General features: G+C 38.5%; 1 protein-coding gene across 2 annotated transcripts in view; it reads right to left on the reverse strand.

Moving 5' to 3' along the window:
- The window catches only part of glra4a (glycine receptor, alpha 4a), a 42,065-nt gene extending 19,498 nt beyond the window's left edge, over positions 1-22,567 (reverse strand). Inside the window, exon 1 of one of the 2 annotated variants that reach the window (XM_068325546.1) lies at positions 21,939-22,567. In XM_068325546.1, the coding sequence (XP_068181647.1) occupies positions 21,939-22,006 (68 nt within the window). In that variant the 5' untranslated portion in view covers positions 22,007-22,567. Of the gene's footprint in view, positions 1-16,046; positions 16,072-21,938 lie in introns of those variants that run through there. The other variant, XM_068325547.1, reaches the window with a different exon arrangement.
- Between the last annotated feature and the right edge of the window lie 332 nt (positions 22,568-22,899).

Raw genomic sequence — 22,899 nt, forward strand, 5'->3', positions numbered from 1 at the left:
TGAAGCTTTTAGACTAAATATAATCGAGACAGGAGCAATACGTGTATCTCCTTCATTAGATGAATTTGCATTGTTTAACACACAACAAAATGAAAGGAATTTTTAAAAAACTTGTCGTAATCAATTCTAAAACAACTCTTACATTTTATAATGTCAGCCAAGACAAAATATTTCATGCAAACCACCTAACATTTGCCATCCATGAAGAATGTTTCTGGAATTGTTTAAGCAAAATATGTTTAAGCAAAGCTTCTCAAATAGTGGGACACGCCCAATGAAGCCAGGGAGTTGGAGTGTATGACCTTGGGGAAGATACTTTTTTTTCCGTACTAGAATAAAGTGTAATTGCACATCCACTACAGGAATTGCCAGTAGTGCTCTTATTTTCAGGTGTGCACAGGGAGTAGTAGCTCGAGGACCTATGAAGAAGTATCTGTAGCGCTGGCCTTCTTTGTGACGACAGACTGGAGTGTTTATTGTGTCTAAAAATGCTAGTAGCGGACAGCATGAAGCCTAATAAATTAGGGTGACACTTAAAGACATTACACCCCAATCACGCTGATAAGTAGCTGGAGTTTTTCAGCAAAAATGTTCCAAATATTGCCAACAATAATCCCACTTTGTGAATGCTACTTCAGTAAACCAGCGAGGGATTGTTTTCTTCTTGCTAGTAGGTGCGTAACAGAAAATAACTGAGAAGCACTGGTTTAAAGGAAGAGAAGCATTCTGCTGTCTTACATCATCAAGCTTCCCTCTGGACTGTGCAGCTTCTGGCTAAAGTCACACATATCAAATGCATCATTTACACATAGAAAGAAAATGATCAATTACGCTGCCAGCTCTGCATGTGTGACTTGTCTGACAGGTGGTCACAAGGTTTTAGAGACAAATGACTGTGACAAAAAAAAAAAAAGGTTTTCAAGAAACATTGAGGAAAAGGAATAGAAACAAAGGACTTCACCATAGTCAAGGTCCTCAGTCTTCCCAAGACAGTCTGGTCTATAAGACAGTTCGTTTTTTTTCCTTACACTTTATATTCTAAGGTCCTCCAAACTATTAACCTGCATGGGCACTTTGACAGCAAGTGTAGCAAATAGAAAGGAGTACTGTAATTTTTGCTTGTTCATGTGAAGAAAAAAAAAAAAACCCTCAGGAAGAAGACGACCCCGGGAATGCTTTGTAGAGTAAAGAGTATAGCTAATCCTGCTCTTTTTTTTGTTGCAAGCGCTTTGTAGGGAGGTCTACAGCTAAGCCTTAGTATTGACCTCCATTCCCAGAAACCACAACAACTGTTCACACCTGGGGGCAGCTCCCATTTGTTTGTAATTTGTTTGTTTTCTGCTCCAACAGGAATTTAAGTATCTGAACCAAGCTTCAGCAAGCCCAGTTGATATTATTTTTTGTTTGTTTTTCTTAGTATAACCCTGATATAATATCCTCTTAAAACATGCAGGGGGAGACAGAAGAAACAGTTCTGAAACAATATTTACATACATATAACAGATTTGAATTTTCCTGTGTTCCTAGCACAAACCCATCAGGAATTTACAGCCTGGTGTGATGAACCTTGAGCAGTTTTAGAGGCATTTCAGAAGTAAATGTCTTCAGTTCTGACTGTTGTAGACTGTTAAATGAAGAATTATGTACCTGTATTTAGACTGAGTCATTTGAGGTCAATCTACTTAAAAACTCTCAGAATTATCCACAAGTGTGGCCTCAAGTGGCTCCTCTGAACCCTTCAAAGGTGGATTATGTGGTTCTGCCTGAATGATTCAATTATTAAGATGCTCTTTGGTGACATTTAATGAGCCTGACCTTTGGCTTCCCACTACATCCCTTTTATTTCAGCTGTCTGACTCTTGTCGAGAATATGTAACTTTCTTTCCTGTCCCACAATAGCATTGTGGCAGTCACTGTCTTGTTAGTGACTTTATTACATCCCGCTTCAAAGTGGTGATGTATTGTAAGCGTCAGTGTGTTCGTCAGTTTGTCCTTTTGTCTGTCCGTTAGTATGTCCACCAAATATCTTCGCAACCGTTGCAGATAGAGAGATGAAACAAAAAGCACATTACTCGGGCGGCAAAGGGGATGAAAAAGAGATGACGAGCTTGAGAAAACTAGGTCAAGATCAAATTTCAACTTTTGTAGACTCAAGAACTGGATAAAATAGAAAGACAAGGCCAGTGTAAGACCATAGATCAAAGCCAGTGTTTTGATCTACCTATGCATATAGCTTTGATTTATGGTTAGAGCTAGTGCTTATAGCTTTGACCTACCCTGAAAAGTTAAAGCTATGCACTTCTCAATACTATCAGGATATCCTGTCCTACCCTGGAAGTAGGTCATGGCAAGTTGTGGGATGTTGCAGGCTGTGACTGCCTTGTTTGGCTTTGTAAGTAAACCCAAGTCAAAGTTGTAAATTCACAGGTATGGATGTTGAACTTTGAAGATTCAGTATGCCATCCAGTATTATACTACATCATTTCAACATTGTAATTTTATGTAAGTCTCTCTGAAAAGTTAAATTGGACAGTAAAAACATGGTTTCAGTCTTAATATATATTTTCCAGAGAGAACTGGAAAATAATCGCATAGAATCAAGTATTTCTACTCTGCCTTGATTTTACATGACAGTTGTTCATTATCTAGTGGTCTCAAATCACCACTCTGCTCTCTCTGCTGCCACAAGAGGAAACCACTGCTAGGGCAAACACTAGATCAGTGACTTACATATAAGTTATTTGAAAAGGTAAGCTATATTTAATTTTGTTTCTACGCCAACTGGCCTTGGACAGAAAATTTCCTCCGGCCATTCATTTTCATCAAATAATGTGCACACACAATCAACGGTTCAGGACAAAGCATTTAGTAATTCTCTGAAAACATGGGATGCATGGACCAGTGTTAGTCATGGTTGCCTTGTTTTCCAATTTGTTCCTTCAGCAGCAGCCAGATTTGTCCATAAACTCGGCTGCAAACACTGTCAACCAAGGAGGTTATGTTATCTTTTCAGTTTGTCTGCATTTGCAGGGTTTTTTAGCTAGTTTATGCAAAAATAATAGAAATATTTCAAATTTATTTTTCACCAAAAATGGAGCCTGGGTGATTCAGTTTTATTAATGAATGGATTGAAGAGTAAAATATTCTTTAACACTGTGACTTGTAACTTTAGAAATATGCAAAGCCCACATCAAAAATTAAGAAAAGCCTCAACAAATGCTCAAACTGAGCCCTGTTCATAAAAAACATTTTGTTTATTTTCAATGCAAGGGTTTTTAGAATTAAATGGCGATGTTATGCTCAAAGGCAGGATGAGTTATATACATTATATACTACCTTCCAAGTTCTAAGATGCCCATGGATGCATGTGATGGGATCTGATACCTGACTCAGCTACCACAGATCCCATCTTCCCGCTCTATACCTTGATGTTAGCATGGCACAACACACTCACTGCCAACGTTTTGATACCCAAGAACATCAGGAACACAGTCAGATATTTAAATATACAATGGAAGCACAGACAGTGGATCACAGAGGATGATATAGATGGACTATTTTTGTTTGAGTCTATATACTGTATATATTTCAGTGTATCATTGTAGAGGAAATGTTGGTAGCTTCATGGTTTTATGGTTTTCATGCAGCACTGAACTTTACAGCACTTATATGGGTTTACTGGAATATTTCTATGTGCTAATTACCCTAACAAACAATAAACTGTTGCTGATACTCCATATCTGATGCATTAGGCTTAAATGGATGGTGCTCAAAACAGACCAACATCTTTTAAAGTCTAAAACTACTGGCTTCTGCCTGTTTCATACGACATTGTAAACTTCGACTAGTATGGATGACATAAATGCTAAATGATTGCCTGTAGATTTGTGTGAGATGAGCAATAACAACTTAATGTGTTTTCACTTATAAACACAAGGACACATTTTGCCTGCAAGTAATCTCTTTCTGCATGTGTGAAAATAAATGATCAAAATTATGCCTTGCGGAATGGGATGGGATTCTTCCTATGGAGCACAAACATATTCTGTTAATTGCTTTTTCATCAAGAAGCTGGTGATCAGAAAAAACACATCATGTCACAGTATGACTGTTTCCTGATTCCCTACAAGCAAGCACTGGAGATATCAGAGGAATTAGACATCCATCCGTGACCTTAGTAACATTTAATGACATTAATGTAATGAAAATGGATCATAACTGTTCTCTGTGCCTGTTGAAACACATTGTTCTAATTTTCCAATTATCAAATTGCCTTTCATACCCACTTGAGCCTTCACTATTGCCCTCACAAAAGGGCATCTTCCTGAGGGAGAATACAGGGTTCTTGGAAATTCAGTGTAATGTTTTTATCAGACACTACTAAGACTACATAATTTGACTCATTCCAGTGACAATATTTTGACCGAAATACTTCCAACCACAGCATGCTTTATGGTAATAGAATGACATGTAATTTTTTTGGTCTCTAATGACCTGTAGTAGCTGTTGTTTTCATTGTACTGTATATAATGGCCCATGGCTACTGCTGTCCCCTTTTGATCAATAGGCTCATTGGGAAATGGGATTTAGAGCACACTGCAATTTACCCTTGCACATTTATCTTTAATGGCATGACCACTGCCACTCCTGTATGGTGACACCTCCAGGTATGGAAACACAGATGCAGACTGAGTTATGCAGAAATAAGCAAATCTGGTTAGCTTAGAAATAAACTACATCATACACATGTAATTCCACAAGTATACAATAAATATTACGTTTGGACACAAGAGTTTTACAGCTACAAGATAAAACAGATAGTTGGTAGATCAAGCATACCTTAAAGAAGATTATTCCCATTTGGAATTGTGGTATTTACCAGGTTTGTGTTACCTTCCTGTCCTGTCTTTCTATTTTTGTCAGTGGCATATGTGATCTTTTGCAGTCACACATAATTCCATTGGTGGAGTCAAAATCGGTATATAAATGTATGTACACACACACACACACACACACACACACACACACACACACACACACACACACACACACACACACACACACACACACACACACACACACACACACAGGGTTTATATATTGGGTTTATATGTTGAATTAATCCACGCCACCCTCTAGTAAATCAAAACTGTGCCACGATCATTCATAATCTGATTTGTAATGCAATGTTTAATCTTGTGGGAGTGTGGCTTGACATATCCGGAGTACCCAGCAGAAGAAATGTTTCTAGACTTGTGTGCCACAGTAATGACAAGGGTACAATGAGCTACTGCTTGGTGACAGATTTATGTTCATGAATGCCTGTTCTGACTACACTGATCTTCAACTACCACCCAAGGTTTTTCCAATGAAGCTTCAACTAATCTTCTGTAGTCTTAATAGATGCTCGTCTAGTGACTTGCACACTAAGTCATACTTTAGTGAAATGTAATACTGTATCCTTCTGTTATTCTATTCTTTTATCTTCTCTCGTTCTTGGCGCTGCATGATTAAAACTGCAGAAAACAGTTGTCTTCTACAACTTTTAATTGGTACATCGGCTGTCAAAATATCACGGCAGTATGGATTGTTCAGCCCACACACATCACCTACCAAATATTCTTTTTTAAGCTCATCTCAAATATTTTTACATTTAGAACTTAGAGAATGTGCGGAACTGAAATTTGTTTCCCAGAGATATATACAGAAATGTCATACATGTTCAGGATCACATTTTGAGAAAGCTCTTCGCTTTGAATGTAAGCTTACTTTAGATAACATTGTGTGAAAACTCTTGAAAAATGCTGTCACAGGGATTGTAACAGTGTAATCTTAGCCATCAATCAATATTTTGATCTTGAGTCATCACAGCTGCTGCTTGGCATTTTCTGAGCCAACAGTTTCAACAGACAAATGTATTTTGGTCCCTCAAATGCCATAGATGTAGGACAGTGGATTGACGAGGATGCCACTCATTGAGAATTTAACCTTTTAAGACATTACACCACCCACCACAACTCAAAATAACTCCTTGCAGAACAACATGCAGAAAATAACAAACTGTTACATAAACTGGAAGAAAAGTTTTTTTTCTAACTTTAACAAGTTCTAACTTGTTAAAGTTAGAACTTTAACAAGATGTAAAGGATAAAAATGAAGCACGGAAAGATGATACTGTTCAACGCAAAATATTGAACACATGCTCTTAGATTGTCATTAGTGAAATTTGAATCAATAGTGAGTAAACTGCAGCAGATCTCTATCAAACTGACGACAAGTATAACAAAAAAATTAGTTGGGGCACATAGAGCATGTACCTCTGCCAAGGTCAACATTCCACTTCTCTATAATGAATTTGCAAGAAGTCAACCGCAATACGTCTGGTTTAGTGATGCATGATCGGCTCATCCCAACCCACATGTAGGCTATACGCATAATCATCCACACCCTATGTACTGGATTACATTTTCCGATTTAGAACCCATATGAGGATTTCACTGGAGTCTGCTGGTCCCCTTAGGCTACACTGCCTTTCATATTCTGCTGTGAGTAAGCTTTCCAGGTGATTTCTTGATGTTCATTGATATTTCGTATTATTTTAATGTGGTTGCCTGGCCGATTGACCAGGGTTTTTTCAGTATCTTAAATGCTTCGATGTGATGTCATTAGTTATCCAACACCTTAATTATTGTTGGATAACTAATGAATCTTAGGATACACAAACTGCAGGAACTTCATATACTGTTTTATGTGTCTATGTGGATTACTTGAAGAAAACACACATTAAAATTAGATAGTAATTGATCCTGTCAGCATACTGACAGATCAAGATAATCAATGATTTTACTCTTCTGTCATTCTTTTTAATGAGGGCATGCTTCACTTTTTTTAATCCAACATTATATGAATTGGTTTATCTTCTGTATATAACTGGGGTGTGTCTTGATATAATGATATATAAGGATATATAATGTATATTAATGTCAGTAGTGTGTAGCATCAACATTGCCTCTTAATTGATACTAGAAGTGTGTGGTAGACTTTGACATTTGTACTCTTAATCCTCCTCTTTTATTTTGAATGACAATTCAGCCAATTGTCTTTCTGTAAACAGAAAATAACAAATCTGACTGAAATTATAACCCCGTTAGCAAGGGTGCAAAATATACATGCTCTGCATTTACTTTGTGGTATCCCTCCCAAGAGCACAAGGTTTCCAACAGTGTCAGTTTGAACAGCGCTCTGATAAAAGCTCAGGAAATTACTTTATTCCCCATAGGAGATGGACATAACACAAAGCACCATTAGCCTTCCCTATTCTCCAGATGTCTCCAAAAGCCTCTCTATATTCTGGCCATCTTTTCCATGTCAGAGATCTGATATCAGCGCGGGTTGTCTCTTGTCAGTCAGTGACACAAGACTAGGAGGATTCTTCATTGAGAGAAGGGGTGATACTGACTGCAAAAGATTACTTTGATGCGCCTGCCCGGAGGCTGGAGATGGACAGCAGCGTTATCCTCATTCAGTAGTCACCTCCTCACAAACCATATTATGTGTGTGTGTGTATATATATATGTATATACAGTGTTACAACATATGTGGTTTCTGAATAATTAGATTTCTTTCTACAGGGAATGGTAATCCAACCCTGGGCGGTAAGCTTAGGCTACATGAACTGCTATAAGTGGTGCTCCTAAAAGAAAACACCAGAAAGACCTACACAAAAAGTCAGTCCAAACTTTAAAAGTTGGAGAGCACACGCCTTCTATAGTAGCATTTAATTCAATTTAAATTCCGATAGTAGTTCCAGCTGGTTCAGAAGTATCAGCAACAGCAAAGCAATATCTGCAGGCAAGTAAACAGTAGAGGGAAGAGCAAACGTTGTGTTGCCTTCATTTGAAATGTTTCACCAGCCACATGTCTCAAACAAATGATGTGGATATGAAATGTCATTATGGTGAATTGGGCTTTAATTTAGGGTAAAACAAAAACACCAAATTTTAAGTGTTACATGTAGCTGTAGACAAATAATTGAGAAAAGAAAAAAAGAACATGCGTTGTTGATTCAAGTTTCACATTTTGTAGACAACAATGTGATAACTCAACATCAACTGAATGTTACTGTGATTTCACCTTGAGCGAGATTGATTGAGACACTTTGGGGCTCTCTTATCCTCTCCAAAATCACAAGAAATCCCAACATACTTGGCTAATACCCAGACTTGTGCAGTTAGGACTGCTGATGAAAAGGAAGCGTGAAAAGAGGACAGATGGGATGTTTACACAAGTTAATGACTAAAAAATGAGAGCCAAGCTGGAGACATTACTTGAACAGGCAGTTTGTTTTCCACCACTACTGAAACCAGTAGTGGTATGAAATGCAAAGAATAAAGATACCAAGATAATTAACCAAAGGATGAAAAAAATTGTCTTTAATTTTTCAAAAATGATTTGGTTTGTTTTTGCACTGATAAACTTCTGATTTCCATTGACAAGGAGTTGAAGCTTTAACTGGCCTTTTGATTTGTATCAACACATGACTTGTTAAAAGTGTAATACACCAGAATACTTCAAAAGAAATATTTTTTCATTCTAATCTGTTTTTTTATTTACGTGAATTCAATTCGGGACGGAATGGCCTCACACCTAGAAGGTTCTGGGTTGGAATCCTTTCTGTGCGGCGTTTGTATGTTCTACCCATGTCTGCGAGGGTTCTCTGGCTTCCTCCAACATCCAAAAACATGCAGCTTGGGTGACCTGATCATCCCAAATTGCCCCTAGGTGTGAGTGTGAGCGTAAGTGTTTTTTTATCGGTTGTGTGGCTCCATGGCAGACTGGTGTTGCGCTCGGAGTGTCCCCAGCCTCTTCCCCCGTAAGTCAGCTGGGATAGGACCAGCAACTCCTGTGACCCGCAAAAGCGGAATAAGCAGTCCAAAAGGTAAATTAATTTTATTCGCAAGCATTTGGGATGCCGATATAGTCATCAAAAGACTCACTTTATGCAATACTAAGTGTAAATATTTCCCATACAATAACTTCCGATGACAAAGAGAACTGCTGAGCATACAAACATTAGCACTTACTGGAGTGTAAAAGCCCTGACAAGAAAAGCTGCATGGAAACAGACCTGCCTATTGCCTCTGTGGGCTTTAAACTTAAATGGTGGGGTTGGCAGGTTACTAATGGTCTTTTACATTAAGCCAGTGACTTCAGAATTAGGCTGACACATGTCGCTGAGATGTGACTGATGGCTGTTCTACCCATTTACATGAAACCACACATGACATACCTCTGTTTCTTTTCTCACCTAGAGTGTAGAGAGTATGTTTGTTCTCACCACACTAATATTAAAATTTCAACCTGAAAGATAAAAGTGCATCTATCTCCTGCTATTCCTTTCCCACTCTGTTAGTGACATGTCTCTGTTGCCAAACAAACTCAAAACCCTCTGGCCATGGAATAATAAATGGATCATGAAGTGTAGCTGATGTGCATCAACTCGGGGTAAACTTTTAATCTCTGTAGAAATGTAGCCTGCTAATGCTAAGATGGCCATGCAGCAACCAAACCCTTCCAGGCTGGCATTAACAGCCAGGATAAACATGCAAAGGAAATAGAAAGTATTTACTTCAATGTTTAATGACTTCATACATAGAAACCAATGTTGCCGGCAAAAATGCAATACAAGTAGGTCTGCTGCAAGAGAAACCAATTTGCATTAGGAAATTGGATATTAAGAAAAAACCCACTACATTAAATTGACTCTAATCAGTATTTTAATACCATCTTTTCAAGTCTTATCAATAAGCTGTTTACCTATAGTCAGACTCTTTGTGTTCATTTAGGCTTTAGTTTAATGTTTACACAGTGCTGGGCAGTTGTGGACAAGTGAAGGGGAACTATAGCAGTGAGAATCCCATTAAAAACTGCATTATTGTGTGTGGCTCGAAGTCAGACCTATGATCCAAAGGCTCAGAATTTTGTCATTAGTATGAAAGCATGCAAATCACATTCTTCTCCTCGTTCCTCAAAGGGAGCTGAAAGTGAAACCAAAAAATACTAGACGTTGAAAAAGATTTGTCATCAAAACAACGGAAAAAAAGATTTTCATTTAAAAATACTGTACTATAAAAGCTAAAAAAAAAAGTTACCATAGCATTCAACATTTGCTTTTTGGTTAGTTTCAGTATAGTAAAGCTTCAGTAACATAAGGTAACTACTAGGCTACCTTATGCACTTCTGTATGCTTGTTGTCTAGCATAAGAACTGCAAATATGAAAAAAGTGAGAAGCTAGTAACCATTTTTTAGAAGCTGAGAGCAAAAACGCTCTTGAACACAACTCTGAACCTGTGCTCTTTTGCTTTGTCTTATCTGGAACTGCATAAAAGTAAGCTTTTGTAGATTTTTACACAGAAAAAGACCCCATGAGCTGATATTTATTAAAAGAGTTAAGGAAAGTGAAATCAAATGGTATTCTGTTTTTCCTTTCAACAAAGGCGTTATATGCTTTATCATTTGGTAATATTTACTGTGATAGTGGTACAATGATATAAATCCAGTTGAATGCAAATGAAAGCATGATAAATGTTCTATAAATTACAGCAGTGAATCCAAATGTTTCAATTTAAACGGCTCCTTTACAAATGTAGCTGTACTTATTTTAATGCATGCAGCATTAGCTCAGATTTTGCTTGATCTCCTACAAATACTGACCACACAGTCCAAGAGTCAGACCAGCTGAGGCAGGATGATAATATTCCCAGGGTTTGCATAAAACCATGCACCATTCACTCGTTGCATGTATACAATCAATTCACTTTTCTGCTGTATGTGAATTTCATCAATATCCAGGTAACAGTGGTGAAATAATACAAAAATACCACTTCCATTCCTTTTGACTGACCACTGCATATCAGTGGCAGCTTACTGACTGAAGCAGCACTTTGGCTGAAGCTCTCTGCTGTAGGTCAATTTGTTCTCTGCAATTATGGACATGAAGTAGGAGAACATTATGAACCCTCCTTTGTGTCAATAAGTCTGACCATACAGTCCAAGCTGATTTAACTTCCGTCAGAAACAAGTCAACGTTTGGCCAAATAAAAGCCAGATTCCATAATATATGATTGGACAAAATGAAACAGTGGACAGTGGAGTTAGACTGAAACTTCATCTAGTTTGTAAATGAATCAAAATCACATTAGCAAAACCATTAATTATGACTGTGCTGCAATCAATCAGTCATTATGGTGACCAATAATTTATCAGCCCAGTACTGCAGGCTGAAGCTGTCAATCGAAGAGTATACATTTATTACACTTCAACCAAACCCACTGGTTTACATTTTGGACATGTCGCCTATAATTGCCTATGACTAATGCTATGCACAAGTATCGAACTCTCCCTGATCTTTGATTATACTCCCAGACTGATTAGAGGGGGGAACACTGAGAAGCCACACAATGACTGACTGACTTCATAGATTAAGGTCTGGTAGTTTTCACTTTCCCTGCCTCTATCAGACAACGGAAGACACATGGTTGAATATTTCCCCCCAGGCACTGTCTCACTGTTTCCTTATATATACAAACGTATCTAAACGTTATTTACAGGACCACATATCAGGCTCACTTTATGTGCTGGTCTCTTTCAAAAGCCATTATTAATATCACCTTTTTAATAGAACTCTCAAACAAAGACACAGTTGGACTATATTATGGGTTTTCACCATCAAAATATACCACTTTTGGGGTTGAACTTCCAAAATATTCATATATTTTCTTATTCTAAACCTTTAGATTGATTCCGACAAACATTAAAGAGATATCACAATTTTAGCATTTCACTAGCATTTTCAAAGGTATTATACAAGCATTATAAAGATGGCAATATTCAGAACCAACCACAATCACCTTAAAGACTCTAATATGTCATTTAATATGTTGTATGTTTGTATTCATACTGCTTCCAATAGTAAAATTGTGCTAGCTCTCAAAACAACCTTCCCAAGGGACATGTTTCTTCATACAATTAACCTCATGACTCCTATACAAAATGATCCACGGAGAGAAGGCACATATTAACAGACGGGTCACTCCGAAAATAAACCATGACCTAGCTGCTGTGAAAATAACACCAAAAACAAAAAGCAAATTATTATTTTTCTTGCATTCAACTGTGAGGTTATACACGACGAGCAACAAAGACTTTGTCAAGTGGTAAATGGTTAGTCCACTGTTGTTCAGGGATATGTCTTTTTAACCCTTTAAAAAGGAAGCACAAGCTTCTCTTGTGTAATTCTTCCACATCGATGAATCACATGACTAATGCACATGAATAGGAACTGAATTCCAAAAACCCAATCCATTTGTAAATAAAGGCAATTATGTGCATGGGTTGCTTCTATGTGAGGCAGAGTAGCTACACTATCACATGATTACCTTATTAACACGTAGCTTTCTCTCTGTCCAGCAGGGTCCTCCATGATTATTTTCCATAGAAATAGCTCTATAGCTACTGCTACTCACAGTTCTGCACGTACTTTGTGATATGTTTTTTTGCTGTGAGATGTCTGCAGGTGTCTATTATACCCAATACCAAAGCTGTTTCAAGGGTGAGTCACCACAGGTCATGCATATCCACAAATCCCATATAGTCTGACCTACGAATCACTGGCAGACATTCCCCCCGCATTAGTTGGATGAGTAGTCGTCCTTGACAGGTGAAGTGCAGCATCAATTATATAATGGTGTGCTCAAGTTGAACAGGAAAAAAAACAATTTGAACTTCGGACAGCGTTGTTGCTACACACAAGGATATTTTGGGTCACACTGGTGAACAATATCACAAGGAGGATCATTCTCAAAAGGATAAAATCCTAGTGATAATAATACCAAGGGATCTAGCCTTTTTCTTGCAGACCAGAAGATTGCAATCTTCTTCGGGCAAAAGGCGGGGTATATCCTGGATAAGACACCAGCTCATCACAGGGCCACATGAAAGGCAACAACCACTCACACTTACGGACAATTTGTCATGACCAGTTCACCTACACTGCATGTTTTTGGAGGTGGGAGGAAGAACCCAGAGAGAACTCACGCACAGGGAAAACATACTCTACACAGACAGAAATCGAACCCGGAGCGTTCTAGCTGTGCAGCAACTGTGTTACCTACTGAGCCAGTGTGCAGCCCGCTATAAATTGCTACGTTCTGGAGTTTTAATCAACTGCATTGCTGTAAATCACTACTTTTGGGGTAATGTCCAGAGTACCTCAGCTGCTCATTCTCCACCACAACATTGTACCCTCAGATTGAAAACACACTCAAAATGTTAAAAAAGAAAGTACAGCTGATCAAATTTTAACCATGATCCTTCCAATTGTTAAACACAGGACTTGTTCCCTGCCAGCTGCCATTTTCTTTTCTCACTCAAAATGGTCAGGACTAAACAGTACAACGCTGTATTTCAGAATAATGTGGTTATTGGTTCAGTACAGGCACCACATTGCATTCTTGTTGCTGCAGATTCTCTGTTCTGAGAACACGCGAGTGCCTGCCTTTTTTTTTTTTTCACTGATCATTTATAAACATCTGTATTTTTTTTAAATGAGTGGCCAGTCTTGTCTTAAGGAAAGATAATCTTTCCATGGCTAAAATACTTTATTGCTGTTGTGTCTGATATTAAACATCCTATCATGAAGGGTTGGAAACATGATCAAATGTCTGGGCAAAAGTAACACACCTTACTTCTGCTCCTCTTATAATTAAGTACAAGGAAACATTCTGACAGTGGCAGTCTCTGTAAAAAATACAGTCTGAACATAATCTATCTAAAAGTAATGGAGTTAATTAGATTCTGTCCAGTCTTCAATTCAATCTGACTCAATCGGTGGCCTGGCAGGCATGTGTCTTGCACTGAAAGGACAGATTCTCAGAAGTTGTTAGTTGCTGAAATTATGTTAGCAGGGCTATAATTTTATAAAACAGCATCACTTAATGTTTAAATACTTAAAGGGCGCCTGCAGCTCAGAAATCAGTGTGGGATGCCTTCGAATAGTAAGTTTTGTGGTTTGATCCCTATGTCTGCATTTTGACATATCCTTAGTGAAAACACCAAACCATGAACCCATCCAGATGTCTTAGATCAATGTTCAACATCAAAAAACTCCGATGCAGTTTATTTAATAATGTCATTCATGCATTTTATTTTGCAAGGGCACCTTTTATAACCAGTCTTTCTTTCTGTGATGAAGCCAAAATCAAGTTGTTGAACAAACAAGGTCTCAGTAGTTTCTAGTATTTTGCAATTGCCTTAAAATTTTAAAAAGTATCGCCTTTACTAGGGTAAAGAGCTGAAAAGATCATTTCAAGGTAAGCCAACATTTCAATGCTCTAATCTTAATCACATCAATTATTGAAGTCACATTGACATTGGGGAGAAGCTGTAGTCAAGAAAAATGTGCTCTGGCATTTTACCATGGCTCTTTGGAGGACACAAGTCTGTTGTCTGGCTTGATGCTCCAAGAACTGAATATGTTTGCAGCTGGGGTAAGACTGGAGTATGAGTCATGCATGACCACACTTTGTTCCTTGTTATCTCAGACCACACACTGGTCTAAAAGCTTCCTAACAATTCGTAACAGAGCTCGAGACACATCTCTTTATCGTCTTGAACTGACACTCACTTTGGTGCTTGACCACTGAGGCTCCTGCCATTTGTCTGCATGTCTGCGGAAGACACCCACATTGTGTCCTCAAAGCGGGTCAAATCCTGTGGTTCCCTTGTGATCACAGACATTTGCTTGTCAAAATAAGGGTGGTAAACTTTATGAAGCTGTAAATTATACCTCATTGATTTAGATGTGCAATTCATTTTCCTTTCTGTGGCGTAAAATAATCTGACAATATGCGAGTAAAATACATAAAATGACACTTTACTAATGAGATAAACTACAATGTTTGAGCGTGAAGTGGCAGGATTTCCATCTCAAGTATGCCTTTTAAAAACGTTTGATTCCAAATGTAAAAACATGCCTTAGAGTTTCTGCAATCTCAGCTTTCTCTTCATTCGTCTAAAAACCACTTCTGCAAAGTAATGACCAAAAAGTAACTGGGTTCAAAGGAGCTGTAACTCATTTCAAAGATCTGAATGTAGCCACTGCAAAACTGAGGACTCAGAATAGAGTCTGAGAACATCAAATGACTAAATTGTGAGACTTGTCTAAGCTCACCAACATGCCACAGATATTGAAAGTTGACACAAGTGACGGTCCAATAATGTTTAGAGACAAAGATCTTCCCCCAAGACTACACACTTTATGAAAAGAATAAAATCAACAACAAACACCTATCAGGACCTATCAGGTCTCAATGACCTGCATGAGCACTGCAGGATGGCCAGGATGACGGCAATTAGGGAGCCAATCTAGGCCAGAGCACTCACCAAGCTCTGTGTCAGACACACACACAGCAAACATAAACCAAAAGACAAGGGATAAAAATTTTCAAATGTGAAGGCTGTGCGAAAATTACAACTACACACACAAACTAAGTGCAGTGTGGAGCTGAAGCGAGGGACCCCGACCACCGATAGCTCCACCGTCCGAATAACCCCACTGTCACCAGCCCCGCAGCACTCATGCAAACGAAAGGACAATTAAAAAAAACATGTTAAAAGTTAGCAAGACTGCTAACCACAGTCCATTATATCGTCTTGGGGGCAAAGTAAATACAAGCCTAGAAGAAATAAGGACTACAAAAGGGCACAATAACCTAACAAACAAAGTGGAGCAGAACAAAACCATAAAAACAAAACAGCAGTGGCAATCTGTCTATAATGAAAGAAAACAGGTTAAATGAATAATGCTTCTGCCAGATAAACTAATTTATACACAAAAGAAATTGGCCTTTTACATCCTCTGGAATAACCCTTTCCAGGAATCCACCTGTGTGAGCAGGAGGGAAGCCACTGAACAAAGCCTAATGTGTGACAAAGAAATCTAAGAAAACATTCAAAGCACATTAACATAAAAAAGAAGACAACTTACAGCAGCATGTGCAGCAATCAACTCCTGAGCCAGAAGAGAAGCATGGTAACAGCTTATACCACTTCCTGGCTGATTGGTGTGAGGAGCTGACTGCTACCAAACTCTGGTGGCTCAGGAGGGACATTCTCTACCGGTCACACTAACATGCAGCACCAGATAAAAACCAAACCAAACCAAACCCAGTTTCATCTGACAATGGATTGGAAGCAATATAGCTTTGCTTACAGTTCAACCAAACACCTCTGTTAGCGATAGATGGAGCAGCATTGTTTGATTGTTTTTTTCTTATAAATGACAGTACAAATGTTGCAAGTCACTTTGCAGTCATTGTGACTTTATTTTTTGATGAATATCAAATAACTTCTTCTGTGAGTTTAATCTCACTTTCTGAGCTGACCAACTTCTTAATAACTACATAATTTGGTAGTTTGGCAACTGCACAGTTGCAAACAACCAATAATAGAGAACTTCTTCAAATTATATCACATCTTTGCACAAAAGCTTGTTACATTTAGACAGAACATCTATTACCAGACTGTGAATGTCAATAAAATCTTTACATCTGCTAACATTAAACATCACTTCATTTTACCCCATAAGATAACAAAAGAAGTCATGAAAAGAACACTATGAGCAAGTTGTTTCATACTCACACTGTGTATAATAACAACAACAATAATAAATACCAACAACAATAACAACAACAATAATAATTATAATAACAATTACATTGGTGAGATGTCATTATCACATTTGATTTGAGACTGTCCCTTTCTCATTGAAGATCAAAAACCAAGTTTTACCATTAGACATAGTGAAACTCTACATGAGATGCATAAAAGATGCAGCATTGTGAGGCTGCACCATGGTGGCTGTGTCATGATGTTGGTTCCAGTCAGCATCAATTGTCTATAAAATTGTTATAAGTACACCTCTGCATAACATTGTATCCTTATTAACATTAAAGAAAAAAAAAGAAATATTCTTCAATTTATAACAAATAATAATTTTATTAACATTATTTTTTAATCTAAAACAGAAAAGTTTTAAGTGCATCAATTAGCCTGAAATTAAAAAAAAAACTTGATTAAACTGTAAACATTTTTGACCAACTTCTTGCATCATTTGATAACGAAAAAAAAAATTAAATAAAATCAAAAAATAATAAAAAATTCAAATTCGGTTCAGTAACATTAACTGAGGAACACAATATATAAAACACTTTAAGCTACACAACAAAAATGAATAAAACAATTTATGCTAATTTTTTTCTTTTTTTAATCAAAATGAGGAAATCTGGATTAATGGCTACAATGAGCACATTTAGGCAGTGTACAGCTTTTCAGGTTTGAAGCCTAATACTGAACTCTCAACTTCTGTTCAATGTTTCAGCTCCTCTGCTATGGTTTTTTTGCACTGAGCAGTTTGGTACGCCTCCTTATATGATGCTAACAGAGTTCGCTGGTTTACTGAAGTAGCATTCACAAAGCAGGATGATTGCTGGCATGTCTAGACACAGTATTCACACTGGTCTCTCCTCGTCTTCCACTGTAGTCACAGTGAAGCCCTGCGCTTGATGCTTCTTCATAGTTCCTCGAGCTACTACTCCCTGTGCACACCTGACAATGAGAGCACCGCTGCTCACTACTGTAGTGGATGTGCAATTACACTTTATTCTAGTACGGCAAAAAGAACATGTCCCCCAGGGTCACACAAGCGCCCCTGGTATTGCACCGCGCCCTACTATTTGAGAAACGCTGGTTTAAGGCAAAGGTGGATTCTTTCTGGGGTAAAGCATACACTGATTCACCTGCTGGCATTCGGCTTTCTCATGTGTCTCTTTTGATGCAATAACTCCAGTAGTGGTACTTCCCCTGGGGCCTATTGAGAAAGCCATACTGCCTCCAACACCAGCACCCATTATCAGTTAATAACTATGAGGATGTAGCCGTAGGAAGGTTACAGTGGTGGACAACAAAGGGCCAATGCTATACATTAAAAAGCCATTAAAATGCCACTCAACCTCAAAAAAAGCAGCATAGGGATAATAGAAAGAAAATATCATAGTATATTACAAATGCATGTACCTCTAAGTAACAGAAAAACAAGCAAATTTCACCAGAGGATTTCAACCATACAATAGTGATGGGAGCTGACAGCACTACCGCACTACCTATCTATATCCATATAGGTACATGTTGCAAATGGAAGACAGCAATCATCACAGTCAAGCATCCATGGCTTCTAATTACATGTTCTCTATTCAAATTGTTGTCTACCTCTGTCGAAACACAGCTGGAGAGATTTCCCAGTGGTCTTAGAAAGTATAGAAGGATGGGAGGGTGAGAGAGGACGCACACACACACGCACACACACATATACACACACGCACGCACACAGGGTCTGTAATGGACATGATCAGCCAGCAAAGTAGCAGCCGTAACACGGTGCATTCATCCACAGTGGAATGCAGCAATTAGCAAGGCCCATCATTTTCACAGTCATTGAAAATAGTGCACCAAAAGTTTGTTTACAGCTTCCACTGTAAGCGAGATGTGCTAACTGGAGTTCAGAGTTAACAGGGATGTGGAACTAAAAATAATGAGCTCTCAGGTTTACGCATAGATTTCTAGAGATCAGAAGTCTAGAGGGGTTTTGCTCTTTGATTCTTGAAAAAATATATTTCCAAGTTAATACTTTATTAGAGCTGAACATTTTTCAGCTAATGAACAAAACAGCACTACACTAAAAGCATCTAAGTGACATGCGGTGCACATCATCTTAATTGGGCATCCATTGGGACCCAAGAAACCTGACATGAGACAACAAAAAGATCCTTAAAAGCTGATCTCAAGTAGGTTTTATACTTTCAGATCAGGCTTTTCTGTGAGCCCAATAACACCACATTAAAGCAAATCCACATGTGCCTCAGCAGTAACACTAAGATTCTCTCAATTAAGTGTTTATAACTTTCTTATATGTTAACTGGGTTTACTATTGTTTCAAACCTTTGAATCACTTGAGGTTTTATCCATAACTCTGCTACTTGCTACTGTTTCTGACTTCTGGTAACACAAATACATTTGAATGAAGATGTTACAGTTGGAATGAAAATCCTGGAGTCCACCCCTAAATATATACTTTTATTATTCACAAGCACATACATGTGGACACACAATACATAGGCTTATGGGGACCCAGTTTCACTGGACAATGGGGCAGATATTCTGATCGAGGACTGACTCATGGTCTCTCTGACCAGAGGCAAAGACATCATGCACCCTTGATGTGGTTCTCTCCACTGCATAAATACATTTCACTATGCTTCACTATCATTTTGCCAGGGAACAGAAGCACAATGAACTGACCAGATATGGGTGCATTCACATAATTTGTTTGTCTGCCATTGCGATCTTCACATTGTGGTTGTTATTGTTAAGTTGTTATGTGTAATTTTGAGCCTCTCGGTGAAGCAGTAGCCCAGAAACAGAAAACATGTATTTGTCATTAGAAAAGCTTGAATGTAGAATGGGCCAGATGTTCTTTCCGGACAAGAGATCATCCTTCAGACACATTTTAAAATCACACTTGAATGAAAACTTAAAAATATATAAAATTGCATTCAAAATATCTGATGTCACACATGCTTATTATGGTTCATATGTCTTTCAAGCTTGGAGACGTTAGCGTGTATTGGTTGTGGAATATGGTCCAGATTAAATTGAGGACAGATGGAAAAACCACTGACCATAACTGGTTTGTCCACCTGCTGTTAACACTTGGCATAACTTCAGTTCAACTTGCTGATGACACCACACCAGATGAGAGAATTTTCATAAAACAGCTTTGGATTATTTCTTGGAGAGTGAAGATAACTTCCTCTGGTTTGATCATACTTGCTGAACATTTCTGCACATTGATTTCTCAATTCAAACAAGAACATTTTCCCAACCAGATACAAAAACACTGCTTGCTCTAATCCAATTTCTGCACATAAAAAATGGTCTTTTTCTTTTCTTTTTCAAAACCCAGCTGCCACAGTGTGATGAACTGATATTGGAATTCCAGGCATACCTTTACATGATAAACCTCGTGTCACTTCAGCTTTAAAATGACCACTACAGTCGGTCAGAATATAAAATTCAAACTCACTCATGTTTCTCAACTGAACGGCAATTTAATTATTATGTTTTCCTCTAAACTGGCTGACATAAAAGCTTCAGGAAACTATAGATTTCCTGACAATCTTAAAAAATCTGAAGGGTTACAACAATACCGGATGAAACGCTGTCTCTTTCACGCACGCGCACATTGACAAACAACTCCTAAAACCACTGCCATCATCCCCCCCCCCCCCCCCCCCACAGATGGTGATGTGAGCATGGTTATTTATTACAACTTTCATTCCCATTTGTCATTTTCTCTTCTCAACAAAGGCTCAGTCCATAATCCATATCATACAATTCCAGCTTGTGAACTATTTTACACGACAATCTCCTTTTCAAATCTTTTGCAACATTTCCACTGTCCTCACTCACTCTCCAATTCATCTACTTGGTCCTATCTGAATCATTTTTCTCCATCTCCCAGCTCCATCCTCCACTTTACTAATCTCCCCCTGCTGCCTGCAGCTAAATGAATCAGCCTCTCAGTTTCTTGTTCCCAATTCCCTCATCCAAGTTTGTTCCATTCCCATCGCTCCTTCTTCCACATCTCCATCAACTTCTGTCTGTTACACCTCCTTGATTCGTTTTCCCCTCTTTTGCACCTTCCACACCTGTGAGGAGAGAGGCTGGCTGAAGACCATATAATTTCTCAGAGGAGATGTTGTCAGTTGACTGCCTCTTGGCTAAGAGCTCCTCTCCTGGTCCCTGGGTTCAAGAAGTCACAGCTCTTTCTGCTCCAGGATTATGCAGATCTTAATTCCCTTCTGCTCACACCTGAGGTTGGCAGGGCATGAAATAAGGAAAGTGTTCCAGCAAATAAAAGTTGTTGTCAGTGAGAATGAGAGATGGGGGGGAGAAAAGAGGGCAATGATGAAAGGGGAGGGACAAAACTGAGAGAGTGAGTGAGTGAGTGAGTGAGTGAGTGAGTGAGTGAGTGAGTGAGTGAGTGAGTGAGTGAGTGAGTGAGTGCTCTATTTTTCGAACATAATTTATTCACCTTTTATTTTCATCTAAAACGCCAATTCTTTAGTATGCACGATACCACTCAGGAAAGACTAGGATGTCTCTCAGTGAGTTATTAGTTCACATGTTGTTGGTGAATTATTTAATTCTGTCTTTAATATTATATCACACGCTGGAATCTGAAGATTATAATGAAACCTCCTTGACAGCTATCCTGTAATGTGCGCGAGAATTCCACAGGTAGTTTTGGAACTGGGCAGGGCTCCTCCAGAAAAAAAAGGTTTTAATATTTGATTTTGCAAATTATGATTTTTATTACAGGTTTATAAAGCATTTGCATTCGCTGACTTTATATACTGCATACAGAGTCTGTTATATCAAATTGTGATCACCAGACTGTGAGGACGGATCCCAGTTTGCTCCGTGCGTAAAATGCTGGATTTTTTTTTTCTTTACGTCTTTTAAAGTGGTGCTTCTCATGGTTCAGTAAGTCTTCGTCTACATTAAGTGGCGGCAACACTCAATAAATCGGTAGTTAATTGAAGGTAGCTTAAGGTGTTTTTGTTCTCTTCATAAATAAATAAATTGAATTTTAAAATGTATCTACTATAGGAGCGCGTTAAGGCAGGAAGTCCATGGAATGGGAGACGCGATGTGGGCATCAGGTATAGCGTTGACTTCAATGATAGAAAAGTTCATGTCAAGCAGTAGATAAAAGGAAATAAGTCGCACAAACACACGGAGAATAATCAACGCGCCTCACCTGATAAAGCCTCCTTGGAAAAAGCAAAAAGACAAGACATACAGAATCCAAATGACCTGTGGGAGCATCCTCTGGCTCAAAATCTCTCCTCTTTCCCGTTGAATAACTTGTAGGAAATAATTTTGGAAATCAGCAAATCCACAGAGCAGCTGGTGAGACTGGGTTTGAGGAGAAAGGCATCGTCTCTCTCAATGATCCAAGCTTGTCTTCAGGGAAACTTCTCCCCCTCCCTCCAAGTCCAGAGGGTTGCAAACATCCACACAGCAGGCGCTCCGCTCCGCACGGCCAGACAGCATTGGTCAGTCAGTCAGTCAGCGTGCTGGTGCTTGAGAAGGGAGTGTCGAGGGGTTTTTTTTGTTTGTTTTTTTTTTAAACTGACAATCTGGATTCGGCTTCTTTTTTTTTTTTTGCACCTCATGTGTTTCTCCCAGCTCCAAAAATGAAAAATGAGCCAGGATTTAAAGGAACAGTAGCTTTTGTTTTAATAGTTACCCAGTGCATAATTAGGGTGGGCTTCAGGGTTGAGGAGCTGGTGGCTGGGACCAAGAGCAAAATTGATATGTTAATTTTGATTTAATATGCTAAGAGGCTTGCTTAATTAGCTGCAAGTAAAAGCCCAAGCTTGTTGCATGAGGAATCAGTTAATGTATAGCTTTAAGTCTATTCATTTCTCCTCCTGTGACTATTGACCAGTAAAAAGTAACCAAAGATCAGTACAATGTATTTGGTAAATGAACTGCTAAGTTTTGTTTTGTTTTTTAACACTTCTTACACTTCTTTTCAAGAAAATTCTGAATTAAAATCCTTGGATCGTTTTGAACGGAGCTTTCTCAGTACAAAAGCGCCTTATGTGTGAATGCCAGCACAACTAGTTGTTTGTCTGTCAGCCCTGTGTTGAACCAGTTACCTATTCGGGGTGTACCCCACCCCTAACTCAGTGTCAGCAGAGATGGGCTCCCTC

The sequence above is a fragment of the Antennarius striatus genome, chromosome 10 (assembly GCF_040054535.1).
Source record: "Antennarius striatus isolate MH-2024 chromosome 10, ASM4005453v1, whole genome shotgun sequence".
Classification (NCBI taxonomy): domain Eukaryota; kingdom Metazoa; phylum Chordata; class Actinopteri; order Lophiiformes; family Antennariidae; genus Antennarius; species Antennarius striatus.